A 21,283-nucleotide genomic window follows, 5' to 3' on the forward strand; every position below is an offset into this window, starting at 1 on the left:
TTTTTCCTCTTTATTTTCTGTGGATGATGAGAAACAGTCACAACTTGGAATAATAAGACAGTCAGCAAACATTTCAAAATTCTCTTTAGCAGACGATTCCTCATTCTTCATTCTTGGTAAATTTATGTAACTTATGTAACCTGATGTAACGAAGTGTTCTGTAACTGTTGACACATTATTAAATAAGTCGAGAATTCCATTTACCTTGCACTTTCCTGAATCCTTACATGTGCGTACTTTGGATGTTTTCCGTAATTTCGACGGCCATCTTCCTTTTTTGGTTGATATAAAAACGTCCCAGGACCCGGAAGAGAGGGGTAGCACACGAGAAGCGGAGAAGTACATGAGGAGCGAGTGTGAGCTACAGCAGGAGAGATCTATACCAAATCCTACGCCAATCCGATACAGAGGCCAAGACATGGAGACGACCAGTCGACGCCCAGGAACTGAGGTACGGAATACGCATCCAAGGTCCTAAACGCCCTAACAACCTTTCTTTTCTTTCTTCTTTAACAGAGATCCTCGACTCTCTTTTTTTAAATATTTGTTCTTATTTATTTCTACCTACATGCCCTACAAACTAAAAACGCTCGTCGTCTTCTCAGATACCTCTCAATTCTACCAGTGAGCTATATTTCCCAAATTAACGATTATAGTTGCTTTTCTTTCTTCAAAACGACGATGAAAGCATTCCAACCGAATGCAAAAACGTAAGACTATTTTTACTTTTATCAATGTAAAAATTTTGAACACTTTATCTTGTCTTGTCTTGATCCTCCTTCTAGGAATAAAGTTTTAGAGTCGCAGCTTAATCAAGCCAAGGTCGACTATATCACTGATTATTGCTTTAAAATAAAAATGTATCACAAAAGTGTATCACAAAATGGCCCGTCCAATATGGACAATTAACCGGTCAACAGTTAACTTGTTTTTCAATTTGTATAATGTGCAGAAGGAAGAAAAGTGGCGCCAAACATAGTAAAAATATCTGTAACACATTAAAGGTTGTAATTAAATGGAAAATGAACTTAAGTAAAAATTGTTTAAAGATAAAAAATTAATAAAAAAGGAGAATAAAGCTCTCAGCAACTTTGTAGTATGGCGTCCATCTTAACTCCTCCATTTTATCTTCTGTAAATATTCGTGTAAAATTTATTCTCCATTCTTGTACGTCTCTAAGAAATTATTTTTATTGTTATCCTCCAATTTTGTAGTATGGCTGACATAATTGAAGTTTGGTAATAGCTGTGTTTCTAATTAAATTTTATAATGTTTATTGTTTTGCCATCTTTGTATTTGATGAATTTTACCGACATTGGTTATAATAAAGGATAAAGAACCTGTTAGAGGACTTATAGAAAATGCAAAGACAAAATTGGAGCGTAGTTTTGGGAAAATATAGACATGTTATTACTGTAAAATCTCGAATTTTTTTTTCAGAGTTAATTGCTCTTATGACTGTGTCAGCAAAATTGGATATCGAAATGTATGATAGGAGTCAGTCACAACACATTGAAGGTAAATATAATTTTTCACTTTATTGTTGTATAAGTTGTATGAATGCATTAACAAGTTGTCACAACATTGTACATATATTTACAACAGTTAACATCTATCCACAACAATTGAACGAGAAGGAATCTTCCACAATTGACTTTGTAAGAACTTATTATAGCATTTTTCGCTACATATGAATACCTCGATTACAACGATTCTCGATTTATCACGGTTTACAGTTTTATGTGAGAATTCCAATTAATTCATTTCAAGTTCGAATTTTTGGGGCCGCGAGATGCAGTCCATTACATACGTAATCAGAATTACATTTAGTTCGAATCTGCACTCTCCAGGTGGCGTTTCGTTTCTATTTGACGAGCAGCAGTACGAGTGAAATAAAGTTCGTCAGGAAATCGAAAATTCCATCCGTTACTACTGACTGAATTTTATACGAACAAACAAGAAACAAAAATTCCAGTTGACAACTCTGTACCAATTTTTATCAAAGAAAGAACAATTGTATGTACAGTATGTACCACGAGCGTTTCTGGCGGGAGGTCGAGGGGGACATGTCCCCCCCACACAATATTTTGAAGTCCAAAATATTCAATACTTTACTCTAATTTAATTTATTTACTAATGACAGAATAACATATAAATAATTATTATGTTTATTTGGAATATAATATTCAGGCCGTGAATCGATTATAACAGAGTTCTTGATATAGGCCTACCTCAGGCGGTCCGTGAAGGTAAGCAGAAAGGTAACAAATGGAATCGAAGATAATAAACAGCTTGGGTTACGTAGTACCATTTATATCACTTTCTTTGATTACCCCCCCCCCCACACACACACACACACACAAATTTTACATGGCAGAGACGCCAGTGGTATGTACTTCTTATATATAAATAAAGATAAAAGAATAATCTTGTTTTCCTAACTGAAACTTAATTTATTTTTTGCCTCATATATAAAATTTATACCCAATTTGAACTATCTTTAGCAATAGTTATCCGTTTCATTCACTATTTATTTCGATTATTGCGGTATTTTTCATGGCAACACTAACCACGATAATCGAAGTATTCTTGTAGTTTCTAACTTCCAGTGATCAATTTGTGGTAATTGTTCTATACCCTCAGCTTCGAATTGATGAATAAGGACCGAAAATATAATTTCTGCTTACTTTTATAATCAACACGTAGGGTGTAAGAAATTCCAGAACACAAATTTTACTTCGTGAGGATTAAGGTGGAGGAAATATCACAGCAAGAAATTAATATGCGTTATAAGTTTGTATTGTTTCTTTTTAAATGATACATATATTAGCTCTTCTTTTATTTCTCGTGCAAAAACAGGCACTTCAGTTAGCTGTACATGGAAAATGAATAAAACTGTCACTAAAGAAGTTTAATTTGTTAATTTATTATTATACACTTACACTGTTATAGGCAAAAAGAATGACAAACTCGTTGTCTCAACACAGAATGGCCACGAAATGCATTATATACATTTATATATACGTATAATTCCATATAGTTCATTTGAATATTTTGCACAATTCAATAACACAAATTAAAAGAACAATCTTTGAATGTTACTTGATATAATACGATGTGTATTCAAAATTCATTAAAACACTATGTCATTAAGATATTCATTTCTTCATCAGAATGTTGATGTGATTCAAATTAGTGTAGTGTTAACACCTTTCTTCGACAGATTACTAGCTAGTGCTTATGAAGAAGAATATCTAGCTTCAAAAGAAATTTTATGGAGAGTTACCGAAAGAAGAATAATGCTGTTAGGAAGAAGATAATCAACAGGATAAAATTCTATAGACTGCGTTACTTTTCTGAAAATATAGGTGCTGAGAAAAGCAATAACATTTTGCTGAAACGTTCATAATTAAATAATTTTAGGTGATATTAAATAAATAATTTTAAGTACTTTCTAATGAACATATACGAATGTTTTCATACCATTATAATTTCCTTGTTTATCCAGTATTTCATTGTCATATTTCTCTCATCCATTTTTGTCTATATAACCTACAGCGAAAACGAAACTAGCTTGTTGTTCCGGTACGTTTGGAGAATATTTTATTGGTAGGATTTATTGATAACTAACCAATTTTTTGTTGATTTAGTTATGTATTTGCATTATAACAAGGAAACAGTTGGTTAACTTTGATATAAACTACCTAACTACCTCTTTAAATTGTGGCATAATATTATTATGTATTTAGAAAACAAAATACAATACTTCTAATTGCTATATCTAAATAGAATTCTAGGTCTTTATTATCACATGGCAAGTATTGACGCGCGAAACCACAAATATCAAACCATGATAGAATGTTTCTAAAAATATTTTGTATTTCTTTTTATGGGTTTAATAATATTTTATCTAAAGTATGAAAGTTGTTTTGATAAATTCCTTCCTTGTAATTTTCGAAATGCTCATCCTATCGCGTTAGATCATCTCATTGATGGTCGTAGACTGTTTGCTCAAATGAGATGAAATCAAAACTTGAAGAAACTTGTGTGTGAGGCATCATGTTTACAAAAGTGGTATACAAGGTGTCCACACTAATCGCTGAAATTTGAGTATAGCGTTGTTTTCTTTCCCAAAGTTATGTTTCCTCAAAAATGCAAACTGACATTGTTTAAAGGAAATTGACATTTAGTATTGGTAGTCATAAACGATAAACACAGGATCCTCTGCTGTATACACCATTCTCCTTTCCTACAGCGCAACAAAATGAGTGGATAATTGGATAAGGTAGTGCATGACATGGCTCCTGACACCAGTTGTTATCCCAACAACAACGGGATTTTTACCTCTTCTTCCCAATGTCCTACATTTCTTTGACGCAAATTTCATAATTGTATATTTATAAATTGCTGAAGTTTTTACATTTGCTTGGGTCTAGTACTGAAAGAATCACTCAGTAAAAGAATTGTTTACACTTATTATTGGTGATGAATATTGAAACACAAATGATACATAACACAATTCTAGTACAGTAAGAAGTCGAAAATTCGAACTAATTGGGACTACAGGTAGTTTGGATTTTCAAATTGTTCGGATTTTCGAAAATGACCAAGAAAATGCTTTGTTTATTTATCGCTAGCGCTAAGACAAAATGTAAAAAGCTTCTAGGGACCACGTTCAGATTTTTGACGTTTCGGATTATCGACGTCCTACTGTATTTGCAATTTATATGTAATTTTCCTCGTATAGAATATCAAGGGATAAAATCATAAACATAATTTTGATGATCCCATGCAGTTTGCTTCTTAACATCTTTTGTTGACGGATTAACCAGAATTCTTTGGTTCATACGTTCTAACATGAAAATAGTAGATGATTTCTTACTGGCATGTGGGATGGTGTTAGAAGCAAGTAACAAACGCAAGACGAAGTACAAAAATTCAACAACACTCATAAAACTGAAACCAACGAACAAGCTTGCGATTCCTCCGAATGACACTGAAATAAAAGGGAAAGATAAAAAATGGTTAATTACAATTTTATTTGAGATTAGAATGCTAATATGAAAAAAATACTTTTATTATTTTTACTGCCTTTCTTTGCCATTTAAATACAGTGTGTGCCCAAATAAAATATCCCAGAACGTTATTTCGTATTCCAAACATGAGTGAAACAAAAGCATTGTATGATATTATAGGAGATTTCTCACTAATAGCTGTTTTAATTTGCGGTACTTAATAGAAATAGTACTCTGGATAATTTTCTACATAAATTCTCTCAATGTTCATTCCAATTTAACTTTGAATCCACATGCATTCGAAGCAATTTTACACATTTACACCACCTGCATAATTCACAAAACTACCAAGATTAAAATTCATAGTTAATGTTTTACCTTGGTCTAGTGTAAATTAATTGTATTTAAACCATACAAAAGACATCTCTAACATTATTTTTAGTTTGTATATTAATTACATCGTTGTTTGAATTTATGAGTTATATCGTCAGCATATAGAGCATAAGTATTGGGCAGAAAACTTGGTAAATACACTAAAAAGAAGAAGACTCAATACACTTCCTTGTGGAATCCCATATGTCACATCCATAAAATTTGGCTTTTTGTTTCCCACGCGAACAGTTTATTTTCTATCAGCAAAGAAGAATGAAATTAAAGACATTTGCAATCCATTAATACCGTAATGCTGTAGCTTCACAATTGACTTTTTATGATATATGATGTTAAATGCCTTATTCAAATCTAATATTGTCATTGTAATATGAAGAGTACTTTCCCCTAGTTTTGCGGTACTTTTGACATTATGTTTTTTACTCTTCTAGCCGTGGAACGTTCAGGTCTAAATCCAAATTGCATATTATGAAACAGTTTATTTTCTTCAAAATACTTTGACAATTGATCCTTAATACGTTGCACTTACACCTTAGGCAATATAGGTACAAGAGATATTGAACAATAATTATTAGGCTCATTTTCATCATTTTTCATATGAATCGTAACTGTAACAGTCAATTTGAGGCGCTTCGGGAATTTACCTTAGAATAGTATGAAATTGAATAAGTGGACTCAAGTTTCGGCTATTTTATGTTTATTATTTCCTTTGGTATATTACTGGAGAACGTATAGATATTTTCACTATTCGAACCTTTTAATTTGTTGTCCAATGACAATACAGTTCTATTTTGATAGGAGTCCATAAAATATGAGAACCGAGTTTGTTGATCTGCACAAGTATGAAAGCAGAATATATCTCTGAGGTAACGTCATTTTTACTACTTTCTTGTATTTTTATATTTCTCTTTATTAATGGTAGACTTTGTCAGATTAGCTATATTATAAAGAGTTATTACTTTATTCCGTTGCAATTTAAGGGAAGATCTAAACCAGTTGTGATTTGCTGTAGTCAATTTCTTCACATGCTTGTAAATAGTAATTCTTTTTCCTTCTATTGGACAATATTTATTTAAATATTTGCTCAAATTGCAAATAAAACTACAAAAGACTTCAAAAATATTATTATCTTTAAAATATATATCTCCCCAGTCAGTTTACTAATCAGTTAAAAGTTAGGCAGAGGACAATCTGAGATCGACATGATAAAATATATTTAGGATACTATAAAAAAGGATAAAATTTCTATTATATACCTTAGATGTTTGTTTTAGTTACTTGTTTGGCTGTAAGGCCAATTTAAATTTAATCATTACTAACCATCAATAACAAGAACAAAAATTGGAAAGAATGTGCAAAGAAGTAGGACATATTTTAAATTTAAGATATTATTCTGACATTCATCTGGGAAGTAGGGAGAAACTGAACAAGTTGTCAAGATAGTCGACCATCGGACTCGAACTCGGGACTTCTCAACTGCAAAATAAAAATCATAATCACTAGTTTTTTAAAAGAAAAGTTCGAAATCAAAACTAGTAAAGACAAAAATTTTGTACTTTAATTGATATGAGATTACGTAATTTCAGAATAATTTATAGATAAAGCATTGAATCATCATTGGAGGAAAAGTGTTCACATGTAATGAAATTCTAATGATAAAACAAGTATATTTATTGCCAATCAAAATTACAAGTTTCACATTTAAGGATAAATATATATAATGTACTTATATGAAAAGATGAAAATGGTAGATGTATCTGATATACAATATTTCTTTTACAGTTCCAGTGAAATATAGTTGAAAGAGATTTCACCTAATTATTTCGTTTAATTTTCGGAGTCGTCATTATATATATAAAACAATAAGAAGTATCAGCAAAAGAAACATTATTCCGTACAATACATTCTTAATGCAGTGCAAAGAATACTAGCAAGTATGTCTATTGCAACCTAATTTACTTGTCCATTTTATCTTTTACCTTGATAATAAGGGTTGTGTAATGTCGAAATAATTGACTGAAACTTTAACCTAATTTCAAGCGGCTATTGGCTATGTTTGTTGTTTCTCTCGAAATGCAAACATGTAACATACCTTGGGGATTAGACGATACCAGTTGCAGTCGTAGCGTCACTTTGGGCAGTTAAAATGTTTCGTCAAATAAAATATCCAACCAAGTTTGAAAGGTCTGTGATTCGATTTTTGACAGCAAGAAATGTATCAACCGTGGAAATTCATCGCCAGATATGTAAAATGTACGACCCGTATGCAATTACTAACAGCAAACTGCGTAAATGGGTGCGATCGTTCAAGAAAGGGCGAGACAATGTTCATGCTGAACCGTTATCGAGCAGACCGTCTGTAATCACAGACGAGTTGGTCCATGCAGTTGACGCAAAACTCCATGAAAACCAACGTTTTACGATTTCCAAGTTGTCACTTGAATTTTCACACATTTCACAGTCCATGCTGTAACAATCGTCTCTGAAGCCTTCAAGTTCCGAAAACTGTTTGCGTGATGGATTCCTAAGCTGCTTACTGAGGAATTCAAAAAGACGAGATTGGCTTATTCTTTGATCTTTTTGTCGTGATATAATGAGAAAGGAGATCAAATTGGACCACATTGTCACAGGGGACAAAACATGGGTTTCCCACATGACTCCACCATCGGAGCGGCCATCAATTTAATGGCGACACACGATATCTCCGGTCAAAGTGAAAGCAAAATAGACAATGTCTACACGCAAGATTATGACTACTGTATTCTGCGATCGCCATGGTGCTCTGTTAGTAGAATTTATGCCATGAGGCAACCACCTATTTAGCTGCGTGCTGCACAACCTTGAAAAAGCTTCGATGAGAATAAACTCCGAGGCCTACTGTTATATGGTGTTTTGTTGCTGCATGACAATTTACGTTCTCATTTTGCTTCTCAAACTCACGAGTTAGCCAGACGTTTTGGGTAGGGCGACTGTACCACTCACCATATAACCCGTACCGCATATGATATTTGCGCCAAGCGGTTATCATGTGTCTCCCTACCTGAAGCTGTTTCTCGCCGGTCAGCGGTTTGACACTGTTGAGGAAATTAAAACATTGGTTGAAAATTGGCTTCGGTCACAGGCAGTGATTTCTGAGACGTGGGCATACAAAAAATTGTCTAACGCTATGATAAATGTTTAAACAAACATGGTATCTATGTAGAAAATTAGCATAATGTGTACAGAGGAAATAACAAAAAAATATATGGGACTATCTTTACTAATTTTGTTTCTATTACTTAAAAAATTGTCCTTGTAATATTGAAAAGCACAAACAGAGTTAAAATCAGATCACATAATTGAGAATTCTGAAGAAAAAAGAGAACAACATTCTTTTTTAATAAAAATTTAATAACTTTGCTTTTTAAGAAGAGTCTTTGAATACGGTTTTATAGTTCTAATAAGAAATATTAGCTTATTTTAATCCTTTTATAAAGTTGTAACTACTTGAGAAGTCGTTATTTACGTATTGTACAAGTAGGTCAAAAATACATTTTTTTTTTACATGTTTTATGTTTAAAATCTTGATTTATCTGAAATTATCATTGAATTATTAATACTTACCCAGCAGATCCAGATAACCAAATTTCATGTACCTGCAGTAACTTACTGCTCCCAGTTTTTTGAAATGCACATCAATGTATCCGCGAAAATCTTCTTTAAATGCAGCAGGTCTGAAATATATATTTAAAAATAATTCTTCTTTGTTATTTCTGCGGAGCCAGACGTAAAAGGTTGGTTATAAAATTCTTTGTTAATACACGTATTTTAAAATGTGAAATATAGTTTACTGAATATATATCTCAATCCCGTCCTATACTTTGATTTAATCATTTAATTTAATCATTGTTTTTTTTTTTTTTTTTATCTATCTACAAGCGGTCTCTGAATATAGTGGATTTTGATATACGTATATTAATATGATATTCGGTAACTTCACGATAATCTACAGTTAAATAATTCAATCATGATCGGATAAAACGGTAACGGAATTCTAATATATATGAATCAAATAACAATTATTTGTTTTCAACGTATTTCGGAATCTTGGTCAAGTATTTTATAACCACTAAATAGGTTAATGAAATTATAAAAATAATTACTGCTGTTTGATTTTAATATTTAATCAATTTTGAAACTGTGTATAGAACTTGGATAGACAATGAAAGAAAAAAAATTCAGATATAAAAATATTGATGGAGATTTAAAAATAAAGCCAAGCATTTACTTTTAAGCCCCATGGTTATGCACTTTATGCTAAAGGAGACTGATACTTATTGAGAATGAATGATTATTAAAAAGTTAAAGGATATGAAAATGTGGGAGGAGACAAAAGATCCCCAAGAAGACTCGTGAACATGATGTTGTCAATCACAAAATCATACGGGAGAACCAGGGACCTCTCTTACCAATAGTGAGCTCTCTGCTGTTTTTTTTTTTAAACCGTTTTTGAATCTTATATTCTCTCATACTTTCCAAAATCAGTATACATACACAAGGACAGAAACACTTACAAAGCTCCTATTCTCTCACGAGAGAGTTCAACTTTCAATGAGTTTTATCTCACAATCGTCAGTCTAACGCTTCAGATCACTCGACTACACTACATTGGCCTGCAAACCAACGTGCTCCCATAGGCGTATTGGTTCAAGAAATGCTTTTAAAAAATATAAAATAACTGGAATATTATGAAAATCAAAATACAGCGTTTTTTTTAAAAAAATATAAGATTACAATGCTTTTCCTTAAAGTAACAATAATAATAATTTTTCATTCACATATTAATTAATTTAGCATACAATCACGAATATGTTTCATCAAGTAATTTCATAATGTAAGTTATACATAAAGAATTATAGAAAAAAAATAAACATATGATTTAGGTTACGACATAGAGACGTAAATATTGAAAAGATATATCAATAGAAAAGAAAATTAAGAAAACAATATTCATAATGAGTACAATACTTACAATGAATACTAGATACACTTAACACAATTTATTTAAAGACATTCATCAGAACTAAAATATATTAGAGAACATTCTTCTCCTAAATAAAAACAAAATCTTAAAAGAAACTCTTTTAATAATTTCTTTCTTAAAAAACTTTAAAGTCGTTGATAGACTTGAGTTTAAAATAAAACTTAAAATTTATATTTGCTGACATCCTTAAAAGCAGTAGTAGTAAGATACCACGGAGTATGTAACTGTTAGTTCATTTTGATTCAAGTATAATGAGTAGGAATGTCAGAACTTTTCCTTCTGTTTACTGAAAATACGTGCTAATAATCAAGTCAACACATTTAAAAGTAACTAAACGTTAGAACTGAAAAATTATTTACACCTTGGAAGTTATTTTTATAATGAGTTCTTGGTGATAAGTTCTGTTTTTTTCTTTTTCCACAAACATAGAAAATCAATCACTACAGTGATTTCCAGACTTCCATTGTGACCAGATAAAGAAAGAATTGTCACCGGTACAACTAGATATTAGCATTTATGTCAATATTTCCAAAGCAAGAAAATTTAGGACTTATGGTTACTAACAGAGGTAGGAAACCTCACGAATTCCATCCCCAGGTGTTATGTGACTGTTCACGTATAACTTCACACACATAGATCTAGAATTTAGAATAGTTTCGAAAAGGTTCTGAATCACTGGAGTCGATAAGGGTGATATACAAATCATGTATATCGAATCGGGTGTGCAAAAGAAATTATCAGAAAAAGTAAAACCGTTATATCATGAAACACTAAATAAGGTACAATATAATTTTTCTTTAATAAGCGCTGTATTAGATAGGAAGAGAAAGAAGTATAAAGAATCAAAAAATTAAGAGCTTCCTTGTGTTTCTATTTAGTTAGTGTCCTTGGCTCCGGAGCGGGAGATTCGGATTAAGTTCCCGATGGAGCACATGTGATTCAAATCCCACGTTAAGCTGTAAGCTCATATCTTATATAGCCACAGTGCTAAAAAAGAGAAGCTGAACTCCACTCCAAGCAACCAAAAGAAAAATCGAAAAACAAAAGCGTGAACATAACACTTGTAGTTGGGCCTTAGTTAGGAATCCAAGGCGTCAGCTTGAGAGTGTTGTTAGGTTGAAAGTAGAGTCAGTTTAATGGAGAAAGATAAAGAAAGTAAAAATAGTGGACAAAGGTAAATAGACGGAATAATTGGTTAAAAAAAGTATAGAAGGAAATACGTATATATAGTGAAAACAAAATATAACCTAAAGAAATTACACTTTGAACTTTTTCGCTAAAATACTTCATCAGCTAGGGAGGAGAGAAGTAGAGAGAAAGGAGACAAAAGAATTAAAGAACAAAGAGAAAGCTAAGAAGTGTCCAGATGGGAGACATATTAAAATACGAAATTACATGATCACTGATAGTTTTTAAGTTATATAACTTGACAGATTTTAGTGGAGGAAGACAAAACTTCTTTACTAGTAATTTACCTTTCAGAAGTTTGTTGTTCCTCCTATATATAGATGGAAAACGTAAATAATAATAATAATAATAATAATAATAATAATAATAATAATAATAATAATAATAATAATAATAATAATAATAATAATAATAATAACAAACAATAATAACAACAACAACAACTTTGACTTATGGAATGACAAGCTGCAGTGTGCCATGTTGATAGAAAGTACGATCGATTGCGTAGTTCCTGGTTTTATTACTGGAGAAGGCACACGTTCTCAATTGAATGTTAAAAAGAGATCAATATTTGATATTAAGATAAATTCATTTCTTGGGTCCAACTGGAGGTAAAGATGATCCAAGTCTAAAATTAAGCATAAATTGAAGATACTTTTTGAATCGTGCTACTCATTATTATTATTATTATTATTATTATTATTATTATTATTATTATTATTATTATTATTATTATTATTATTATTATTATTATTACTTATATGTTATTAAGTTAAATAAAGTAATTATCCTAAATTTTAACTGAAATAGTTCAGTAGTGTATTAGAGTAAATAAATTTTAGATGTGAAGAACTTGAAATTAGTAATATATTGTATTTGTTTTAACGTAGTAAATCATCATCTTCTAAACAGGCTTCCCAGTTATCTGGGATTGGTTTTTCGAATTGCTGTCCGCCAACTATTTTTATCTTGTGTCATATTCACAATGACAACACACTGCACCTATCATTCTTCATACAATCTCCACTTCTTCTTTTGTCGACCTCACGCTCTTTTCCCATTCAATTCAATATCAGCCACTCGGTGAGCTACGTATTCCGGTCTTCTTTTTACGTGTCCAAATCATCAAAGTCTACATTCTTGCAGTTTTTCTACTACTGGCATCTTTATTGTTCTTCTGATCATTTTGATCTTAATTCTTTCCTTTCGCGTCGTTTCACACATCCACCGCATCATCTTCATCTCTGCAACATCCATTTCTGTTCTACTCTCTCCTTTCTCGTCCAACATTCTACTCCGTATAATATGGCAGTTTTCACTACTGTTTTGTAAACTTTTCCATTAAACCCATTAGTGCCCAGAATTCCCCACTGGTATTTTGAAAAAAAAATTTTTCGCCTATTTGGTCCTAATAGTACTCTAAAATAGATATTAGATTTTTTTTTTTTTTTAGCCCGGCAACTTAAGTTGCCAACAGACACACACATATTCAAAAGAGGGAACATTTTGAAAAGGTACAATTTTGAGGGAGAAAATATACTGCAAAAACACAATTATTAAAATCAAATCAATCCTTCCTTTACAGACCTTCAATCCTTTTATCTGGAGTCTTTCAAATCAATCCAGTTGAGTCTTTCTCCTTAAAACATATTGTACCCAAAAAACAGTACTAACTTCACGTCATTATCATTCCTTTGCTGCCTATAATTCCTTGAAAAATTTCGTCTTCCATTATTTCTTCTATTTCGTGACCTATTTAAATTATTTTCGTTCCTACTACCATCAGAAATAGCAGAAATCTGCAGCGTTAATTTAGATAATTGTTGCTGCAATTCGAGCAAGCGACCGTTTACGTCATTACTTTGCTGCGTTTGCTCTCTTGGCGTGTCAACAGCTCTTACAGCTGTTTTCTGTTTGTATGCTGCGTCAGCAGTTGTTACATAATGATGACTGTCTGCTGGCTTATTGCTGACCAAAGCAGACTGAAGGAGCACGGGATTCTTTTTAATAAATTGATCTCTAATTCCTTCCTCTTCGTAAGCAAACGTGCTTTCTCCTCTAAGATCAGCTCATCAACCAGCGCTGCAAGATTAGCATACTCTTTCTTAATAACAGCGCGAAAATATTCGGTTTGAAGGCCCTCAATGATATACTGAATCTGAGCTTTCCCTGAGGCATAAGGATCTGACCTCAGAATAAGATCCTGCTTAGAATAAACATAGTCCATGACGCTTTCGTCCGTGCCCTGTTCCCTAGTTCTCATCTGGGCAATGGTAAAATGAGGAAGCGCATGATCTTTAAAAGTTTGGCGAACCTTCTCCTTAAATTGGTCATACGACCACTGCGCAAACTCAGGTTTCGTTTCAATAGATGAATACCAATTTTCGCTCCTCCCCACTCTTTAAGTAGAGAGCCTAAGATTAACTTTTTCCGTGCGCCAGTCCATCCATTGACCTCGGCAACAGTTTCATATTTCCTCAAAAATCTATCTACATCCTCGCCAAACCGTGCATAAAATGGCTCGGGCCTAATAATTGAATTCATGTAATGAACAGGATCCTCACCTCCCACTTTATTTCCAGCGGACGCCGCATATCTAAAATTTTCAGGCTCAAAGAAACCGAGGACGAGCCAGAAATCTCAGAAAAGGTATCAGATAAACGTAACTGCTGACGTAAATTATGCAAACACTGACGCGTAACCTTGGCAGACTTCGGGGATGAACACGCGAACACGCGGCAGGTTCAAAAAAAGCAGTATTACTAAGATCTAAAATTTGCTCAGTAGGCACACCTAACTCTTCACGTAAATATCGCAACATAGACACAAAACCTCTAAAAACTTGGGCACACAACTACACATCACATTAATTCTAAAATACTAATAACCAAATATAAATGTAAAAATAATACAAACAAAATATACTAACCAAAATAGGGATACTTAGAAAAACATGCTATCCTTCAAAGAAAGTTAAAAAAGAACATCTCGCCAGAACCCAACCATCAATCACAAAAAATAAGAGGAAAACATAGCTGAGCTACTTTCCACTTGAGGAGAACCTCTCAGACTCTAGCGATAATTCGCCCCTTAGAGAGGAACTCGGATCGGTCAAAAATTCCATCTGACCGCAACGAACTCCGTGTGTGGACTCGACCAACAGGCCTCAACGCTAGAGTAGTACTTTCGCTTGAAAGATACACACACCAAAAGAGCACTCACAATAGGGTGAAACCCTCCTCATACAGTACTACGCCCTTGGCAAGGTTCTGCTCGGGGTACGTCCTTACCTCCACAATAAACCTCGCATAGATTCGGCAATAGAATGCCTCACTGCATAAGTAGTGAAATGCTGATAGACCCAACAGAAAAGAGAGCTTATTGGCCTCCACTCTGGTAAAACCATCCGTCTGTTGCAGAGATACGCCCAATAACTGGTCTCGATGGGGGTGCGTGTGCTACACTCCCGCAAGAGATCCAGCCTAGACTTGGCACCGAGACCTGCTCCAACAACAGCTATTGGCCAACAAAGAAACCAAATGTCATGCACTAAGAAAGAAAACACATCTCTACATGAAAAGGCCTAACGGGGGTAGAAAAACCAGATCTAAGCCATGGAAAGGGGCCACATCTCCACCATGAAAAGCTTAGCGGGGGTTAAAAAAACAGCTCTCCACCATGAAAATGGTGTGTTAGGGGGAGGAAAAGGCTACCAAAACTCCACCTACACACAAGCCGTCAGAAGAAAGAAATGGGGATTCTAGCTCAAGACAGGTACTAAGATCGGACGGCTATCCTTTAAAAAGAAAGCATAATCATCAAAAATGAATCCTGCAGAAGGTCTTCTTAATAATAAAAAAAAAAAAAAAAAAAAAAAGAGAGAGAGAGAGAGAGAGAGAGAGAGACTGGGTGTGGGAAGGAGGCTAGGAATCAGAAAGGAATACCTTCATTTTGACGTCTGGACTCTGATGCTGGTATCCATTGGCTCGGCTCCTCTGGCTCTCTCGATAGCTCTGGTCTCACAACGTCGGCGAGGTCCTTTCCTAAGTCAGGCTCCAGTCAGCTGGTAGGAGTCCAACAGCAACTCCGTCTACAACCTCTTCTTCTTGGATCGCGACTTCCCAAACCGGAAGTTTTCGGTCCTATTTAGGCTCGGGACCAAGGATCGGCGACTATTACAAGTGAGCCTAGAAACGAGTACCAGACGTCACAGTAGGTGTGGTAAAGCTTGTGGGAGGAGTCAGGATGGTGTCTCTCATCATGAATTTATTACAAAACAATAATAACAATTACATAAATCACATCACAATTGTAAAATGCTGATTGAGCGAAAGATAAATCAGTCGGTCACCGGCCCTTCAGAGAACTAGTCGACAACACGTTTGTTTCTCATAGCGTAATATAATCATATAATAAAAGGTCTCTGCCCTTTTCCAAAATGCGCAAAAACCCATAAATCACGAATAACACAAACAAAAATAGGTAGCCCACATCATTGTTCACTGGTAAAACAAATATGCATAAAATCAATAAATCAATCACATCAGTCTTCAATGTGGGACCCAACACAAACACACAGACCCCTTTACAATATCATACAAAAAAAAATAAATAAATAAAATAAAAAAAATAAAAAAATAAAAAAATAAAAATGCAACAATGCTATGACAAAACAGACTCCAAAGATACTTCGCGGTTAAAACCAGCAATGCCAATCCATGAGTTTCTGCGCTATGACAAAAAATTGCCGTGGCAACTTAAGTTGCCGGCGTTTTGGTACCGTACAGCCACACACTACTCGTGACGCTTCTTTTCGTTTTGTCCAACCACCGTTAGTTTTACTGCTTACATCTTCTATTTCTGCATTTTTTTTTTTTTTTTTTTTACGTAGTAGACCTTTTAGCAGATAGTATAGCAAGTAAGTCAAAATAGAAATATTTAATTTTAAACTCATATTCAGAATAATTGGAATTTAAAAAAAACTTAAATGAAATCTACTTACACATCAGTTATATGATATTCTGTTTCATATTCCACATGTGAACAGGATGGAAAACAAGTACAGTTCATACCACTCTCAATATCAGCATCATTGAACCCTTCGGTTCCTGCAGGAGGATTGCTGTTTCTCAATTCACCTAGAAATAAAATGAAACACTTCAAAATATTCTAAATATTTAAAAATATGTTTGTTATTACGTATTGAGAAAATTAAAAGATTTTATACTTCTAAAAGAAGGAAGCAATTGATATTGCTCCTCTAATAGTTTTACCCAAAGCAATTTCCAGGGACTACGATAAAACCCTTAATGCAACAAATGTACGTGTGGTATTTATTAAAATTTTCCCAGACCTCCTTCCCGTTGACTGAAATTTTATACAGACATTACTTCTTCTCTATACAGGAACCTGCATGCATTTTTCCCCATCGCTTTATGCACGTAGGGAGACCTTGTTTGTAGAAGTACGCAGAATGTTCGAAAAGCCACTACTTAACCCCAGAAGTCAGCGTTCTATCGTCTTGGAATCCCTTCAAAAATAATTTCATGGTTGGAAAGAAATGAAAGCAGATGATGCAAGGTTAGAAGAGTATGGAAATGGTAAAATATTTTATGTCCGCAGGATCGTGCGTCTGTCTCGATAATGTGTGAGTTGTAACTTGGAGCATTGTCTTGAAGGATTCAAACACTTTTGGTCAGTATTCCATGCCTCTTGGTTTTGATGCAATCCCGTAATTTCTGTAGCAGTGAAGAATAATATCCTCTAGTTGTGGTATCCTTCTCCAAGACTCCATTCTAATCTCAAGAAGAAGCATGACCATGCCCTCCGAGGGGTGGACACAGGCCTTCTTTGGAGTTGTGATTAAGTACGCTTCCATTGCTTTGACTGGACTTTTGTCCCTGAATGATAGTGATGGACCATACTCTTGGTTTTCGTGGTACAGGATCAAAATTTCCTGGAAGCAAGTGACTCGTTCCTGCTTTTGGAAAGGTGTTAGTAACAGGGAAACCATCGGGAAGACACTTTATGTATGTGCAAATGCTCATGGATTCTTTTCCCCCACAATGGGGGGCTGTTTCTACGGAAATCCGACCACACGTGAACTGATGGTTCCAGTGCTTCACATCATATGATAGAGCTTCCTCTCTGTAAGTCTATTTCATCTCATTAAATGTTTACTTTGGTGTGTGGCCTTCCAAGTACAGAAATTTAATCACAGCTCGAGCTTCAGTTGGATCCATCTCTACATTTATTTTCACTTTAGTGCCTGAATACAGAAAATATTAGGAGTTAAAAGATGGGATTTTCCTTATAAGATAAGTAGGTATCATCAATACACATGTGTAATTTCAGTATTCTACATTAACTACAACTAGGTGAGGGAAATCTTTAACGAACCTCCCACTTAGATTTGATTTCTTTTCTACGGCAAAATACATTATATTGTTATATACGTATATATTCCAGAGTGTTTACTACGAAAACTAATTTCCTATGTAGCCAGGTAATATTAGAGTATTAGGCCTCAGGTACTGGCTTAAAAAAAATCTTGATATATATGATCGTAGATTGAATAATAGTATCCTACACTTTCCTAAAAAAGCATTTCATGTCAGTAACACTTTATATCAATAGACAATATTCCTGTAGTAAATAAAATTCTGAATTAAAGCTGTATATCATTTTAAAGAAAGGTTTTCTTTGATTTTAATTTTAAAATAATATGAAAGTGATAGATGAAATTTCGTAGATAAAGATGAAGGCCTTTGTAGATGAAATTTTCATTTAAAAAAGAAATGAAATTGAAAGAAACCTAAGAAACGTTTTTTTTTAAACTAAATACCATTGTATTGTAATAGAATAATACTTTTACATTTTATGTCGAAGATAAGTTTAGTACTTGAAAATACTAGAAAATAATAGTTTTAATTACAAAAATTAATTTTAGTGATAGAAACACTAAAATGTGAGTCTTAAATTAGGAACACTTACTGTTATGATCAAAAAGACAGTTAATGGTATCATTGTCAACCCCACATTCTACGTTGTTACCTAAAATATATTCATAAATTATTCATAAAAATATGTAACTAAGAAACAAAATTTATTCTAACAATCTTTTCAATAATAAGGTAACACAATGATTTGATCAACACATAGATAATTCGTATTATAATGAAGGAGATTTTGACAAGATTTCTACATCTATAACATCGTAAATACTGCAATTATATAATTTCGAAATAAATGGAAATAAATGTTTACATAATTAAAGTGGGTGTTTCTGTCTTAAGTCATTATGTTCTTAAATTTTAATGTTTTAAACTTATTCATGAACATCTAGAGTCAAACGTTTGAGAAATATTTATATTGTTTAAAAATATTCTGTACTGAAATTTTAGTAAACTTCAAGCATAATGAAAGAATGCGTATAATAGATTCGTGGTAATCCGTGTCATACTACACCACAACCATATAAGATACTGAAAAGTCAGAATGGTGAAAATATGAAGTATAATTCACAGTAAATTTCGAAATAATCACTGTGTTATAAAAATGTAGTATCGTGTTTCCTTTGTCATAAATGATTTATTTGAAACACGTTTCTGAATTCTTATGTGATATTTCCTTCTCTGTTGCAGTCAGTAACAAGTAGTACATCCTAAATCACCCACCAGCCTAAAAAGGCTAGGTTGCTGTATGTGTCGGAGTAGAGAATGCTTAAGTAATAGAAATTGAAGTGTATTACAATTCAACACAGAAAACTATAGTGAAACGATTAGATAACTTCAGTTTTAAACCAAAGAACTGGATATCTTATCTATATTCACTAAACTTATGAATTCTGGTAAGCAAATGGGCTAGAACTTAATTTTGAGCAGAATATTCACACGTTCACATTTGCAGTGTTACAAAACGTACGATCGTAGAACTTTGGGCTTCATATAAACTGAAAAGTGCCTTATACTAAAATTTTACAAAATGTACGAAACTTACATGTTTCAAGTTTTTATTTTTTTCTAAATCAAAAGAACACTTATCATAATTTATGAGTAATGTGTGTATCAAAGCCGTATTTTGCATTTACATTTCAGATTTATAAACATGTGTTCCTCGTAAATATTTTTGAAGAATTCTCCAAGATATCATATTCAAATTAATAATTGCATGTGATCACTAACTAAAAATTAAATAATTCTTATACTAGGAATGCAATGGATGTACCCGATTGCAATGAAATGAGCTGAGCGAGCTTAAACTACGTAATCATTCCTGGCCATTATGCAATAATAAATGCCATTTTTAATTGTTGACAAAAAAATCGCGTGAAAACTTTTTCCCCATGTTAAGTCTATGCAAGCGTTTTTCGGTGATTATTCCTCGATGGTACATCGGATTTTTGATTTCGACCTATGTTGTCACTCAGCACGACATACTCTATCAGCGTGCTAAGTTTGGTTGAGATCGGCCAAACGGTCTAGGAGGAAGCGTTTTTCGGTGATTATTCCTCGATGGTACATCGGATTTTTGATTTCGACCTATGTTGTCACTCAGCACGACATACTCTATCAGCGTGCTAAGTTTGGTTGAGATCGGCCAAACGGTCTAGGAGGAAGCGTTTTTCGGTGATTATTCCTCGATGGTACATCGGATTTTTGATTTCGACCTACGTTGTCACTCAGTACGACATACTCTATCAGCGTGCTAAGTTTGGTTGAGATTGGCCAAACGGTCTAGGAGGAAGCGTTTTTCGGTGATTATTCCTCGATGGTACATCAGATTTTTGATTTCGACCTATGTTGTCACTCATCACTTCATACTCTATCAGCGTGCTAAGTTTGGTTGAAATCGGCCAAACGGTCTAGGAGGAAGCGTTTTTCGGTGATTATTCCTCGATGGTACATTGGATTTTTGATTTCGACCTATGTTGTCACTCAGCACAACATACTCTATCAGCGTGCTAAGTTTGGTTGAGATCGGCCAAACGGTCTAGGAGGAAGCGTTTTTCGGTGATTATTCCTCGATGGTACATCAGATTTTTGATTTCGACCTATGTTGTCGCTCAGCACGACATACTCTATCAGCGTGCTAAGTTTGGTTGAGATCGGCCAAACGGTCTAGGAGGAAGCGTTTTTCGGTGATTATTCCTCGATGGTACATCGGATTTTTAATTTCGACCTACGTTGTCACTCAGTACGACATACTCTATCAGCGTGCTAAGTTTGGTTGAGATCGGCCAAACGGTCTAGGAGGAAGCGTTTTTCGGTGATTATTCCTCGATGGTACATCAGATTTTTTATTTCGACCTATGTTGTCACTCAGCACGACATACTCTATCAGCGTGCTAAGTTTGGTTGAGATCGGCCAAACGGTCTAGGAGGAAGCGTTTTTCGGTGATTATTCCTCGATGGTACATCGGATTTTTGATTTCGACCTATGTTGTCACTCATCACTTCATACTCTATCAGCGTGCTAAGTTTGGTTGAGATCGGCCAAACGGTCTATGAGGAGTTCGCGGACAACCAAACAGCTAACCCGAGTATAAGAGCTTCGCTTCGCTCAGCTCAACAAGTTAAAAGGATAATTTTCCCTGCGAATTCCATTATGATTTTATCCTTTAAGAAGCTAGTTTCATAATGAGAAACAGAAGAAATGTTATTCTTTA

The 21,283-nt window shown here is 33.8% G+C and overlaps 1 protein-coding gene across 4 annotated transcripts in view; it reads right to left on the minus strand.

Moving 5' to 3' along the window:
* Nucleotides 1-2,958: 2,958 nt before the first annotated feature.
* Nucleotides 2,959-21,283, minus strand: part of LOC145673195 (sodium channel protein Nach-like) — a 77,856-nt gene continuing 59,531 nt past the window's right edge. For 3 of the 4 annotated variants that reach the window (XM_081742662.1, XM_081742665.1, XM_081742664.1), the window contains 5 exons: nucleotides 18,610-18,669; nucleotides 16,619-16,754; nucleotides 9,009-9,118; nucleotides 6,726-6,881; nucleotides 2,959-4,996 (listed from right to left, as the gene is read on the minus strand). In XM_081742662.1, coding sequence (XP_081598788.1) covers nucleotides 4,752-4,996; nucleotides 6,726-6,881; nucleotides 9,009-9,118; nucleotides 16,619-16,754; nucleotides 18,610-18,669 — 707 coding nt within the window. In that variant the 3' untranslated portion in view covers nucleotides 2,959-4,751. The remainder of the gene's footprint in view (nucleotides 4,997-6,725; nucleotides 6,882-9,008; nucleotides 9,119-16,618; nucleotides 16,755-18,609; nucleotides 18,670-21,283) is intronic. The other variant, XM_081742663.1, reaches the window with a different exon arrangement.

The sequence above is a fragment of the Thermobia domestica genome, chromosome 16 (genome assembly GCF_964235325.1).
Source record: "Thermobia domestica chromosome 16, izTheDome1.hap1.1, whole genome shotgun sequence".
In the NCBI taxonomy this organism is placed as follows: Eukaryota; Metazoa; Arthropoda; class Insecta; order Zygentoma; family Lepismatidae; genus Thermobia; species Thermobia domestica.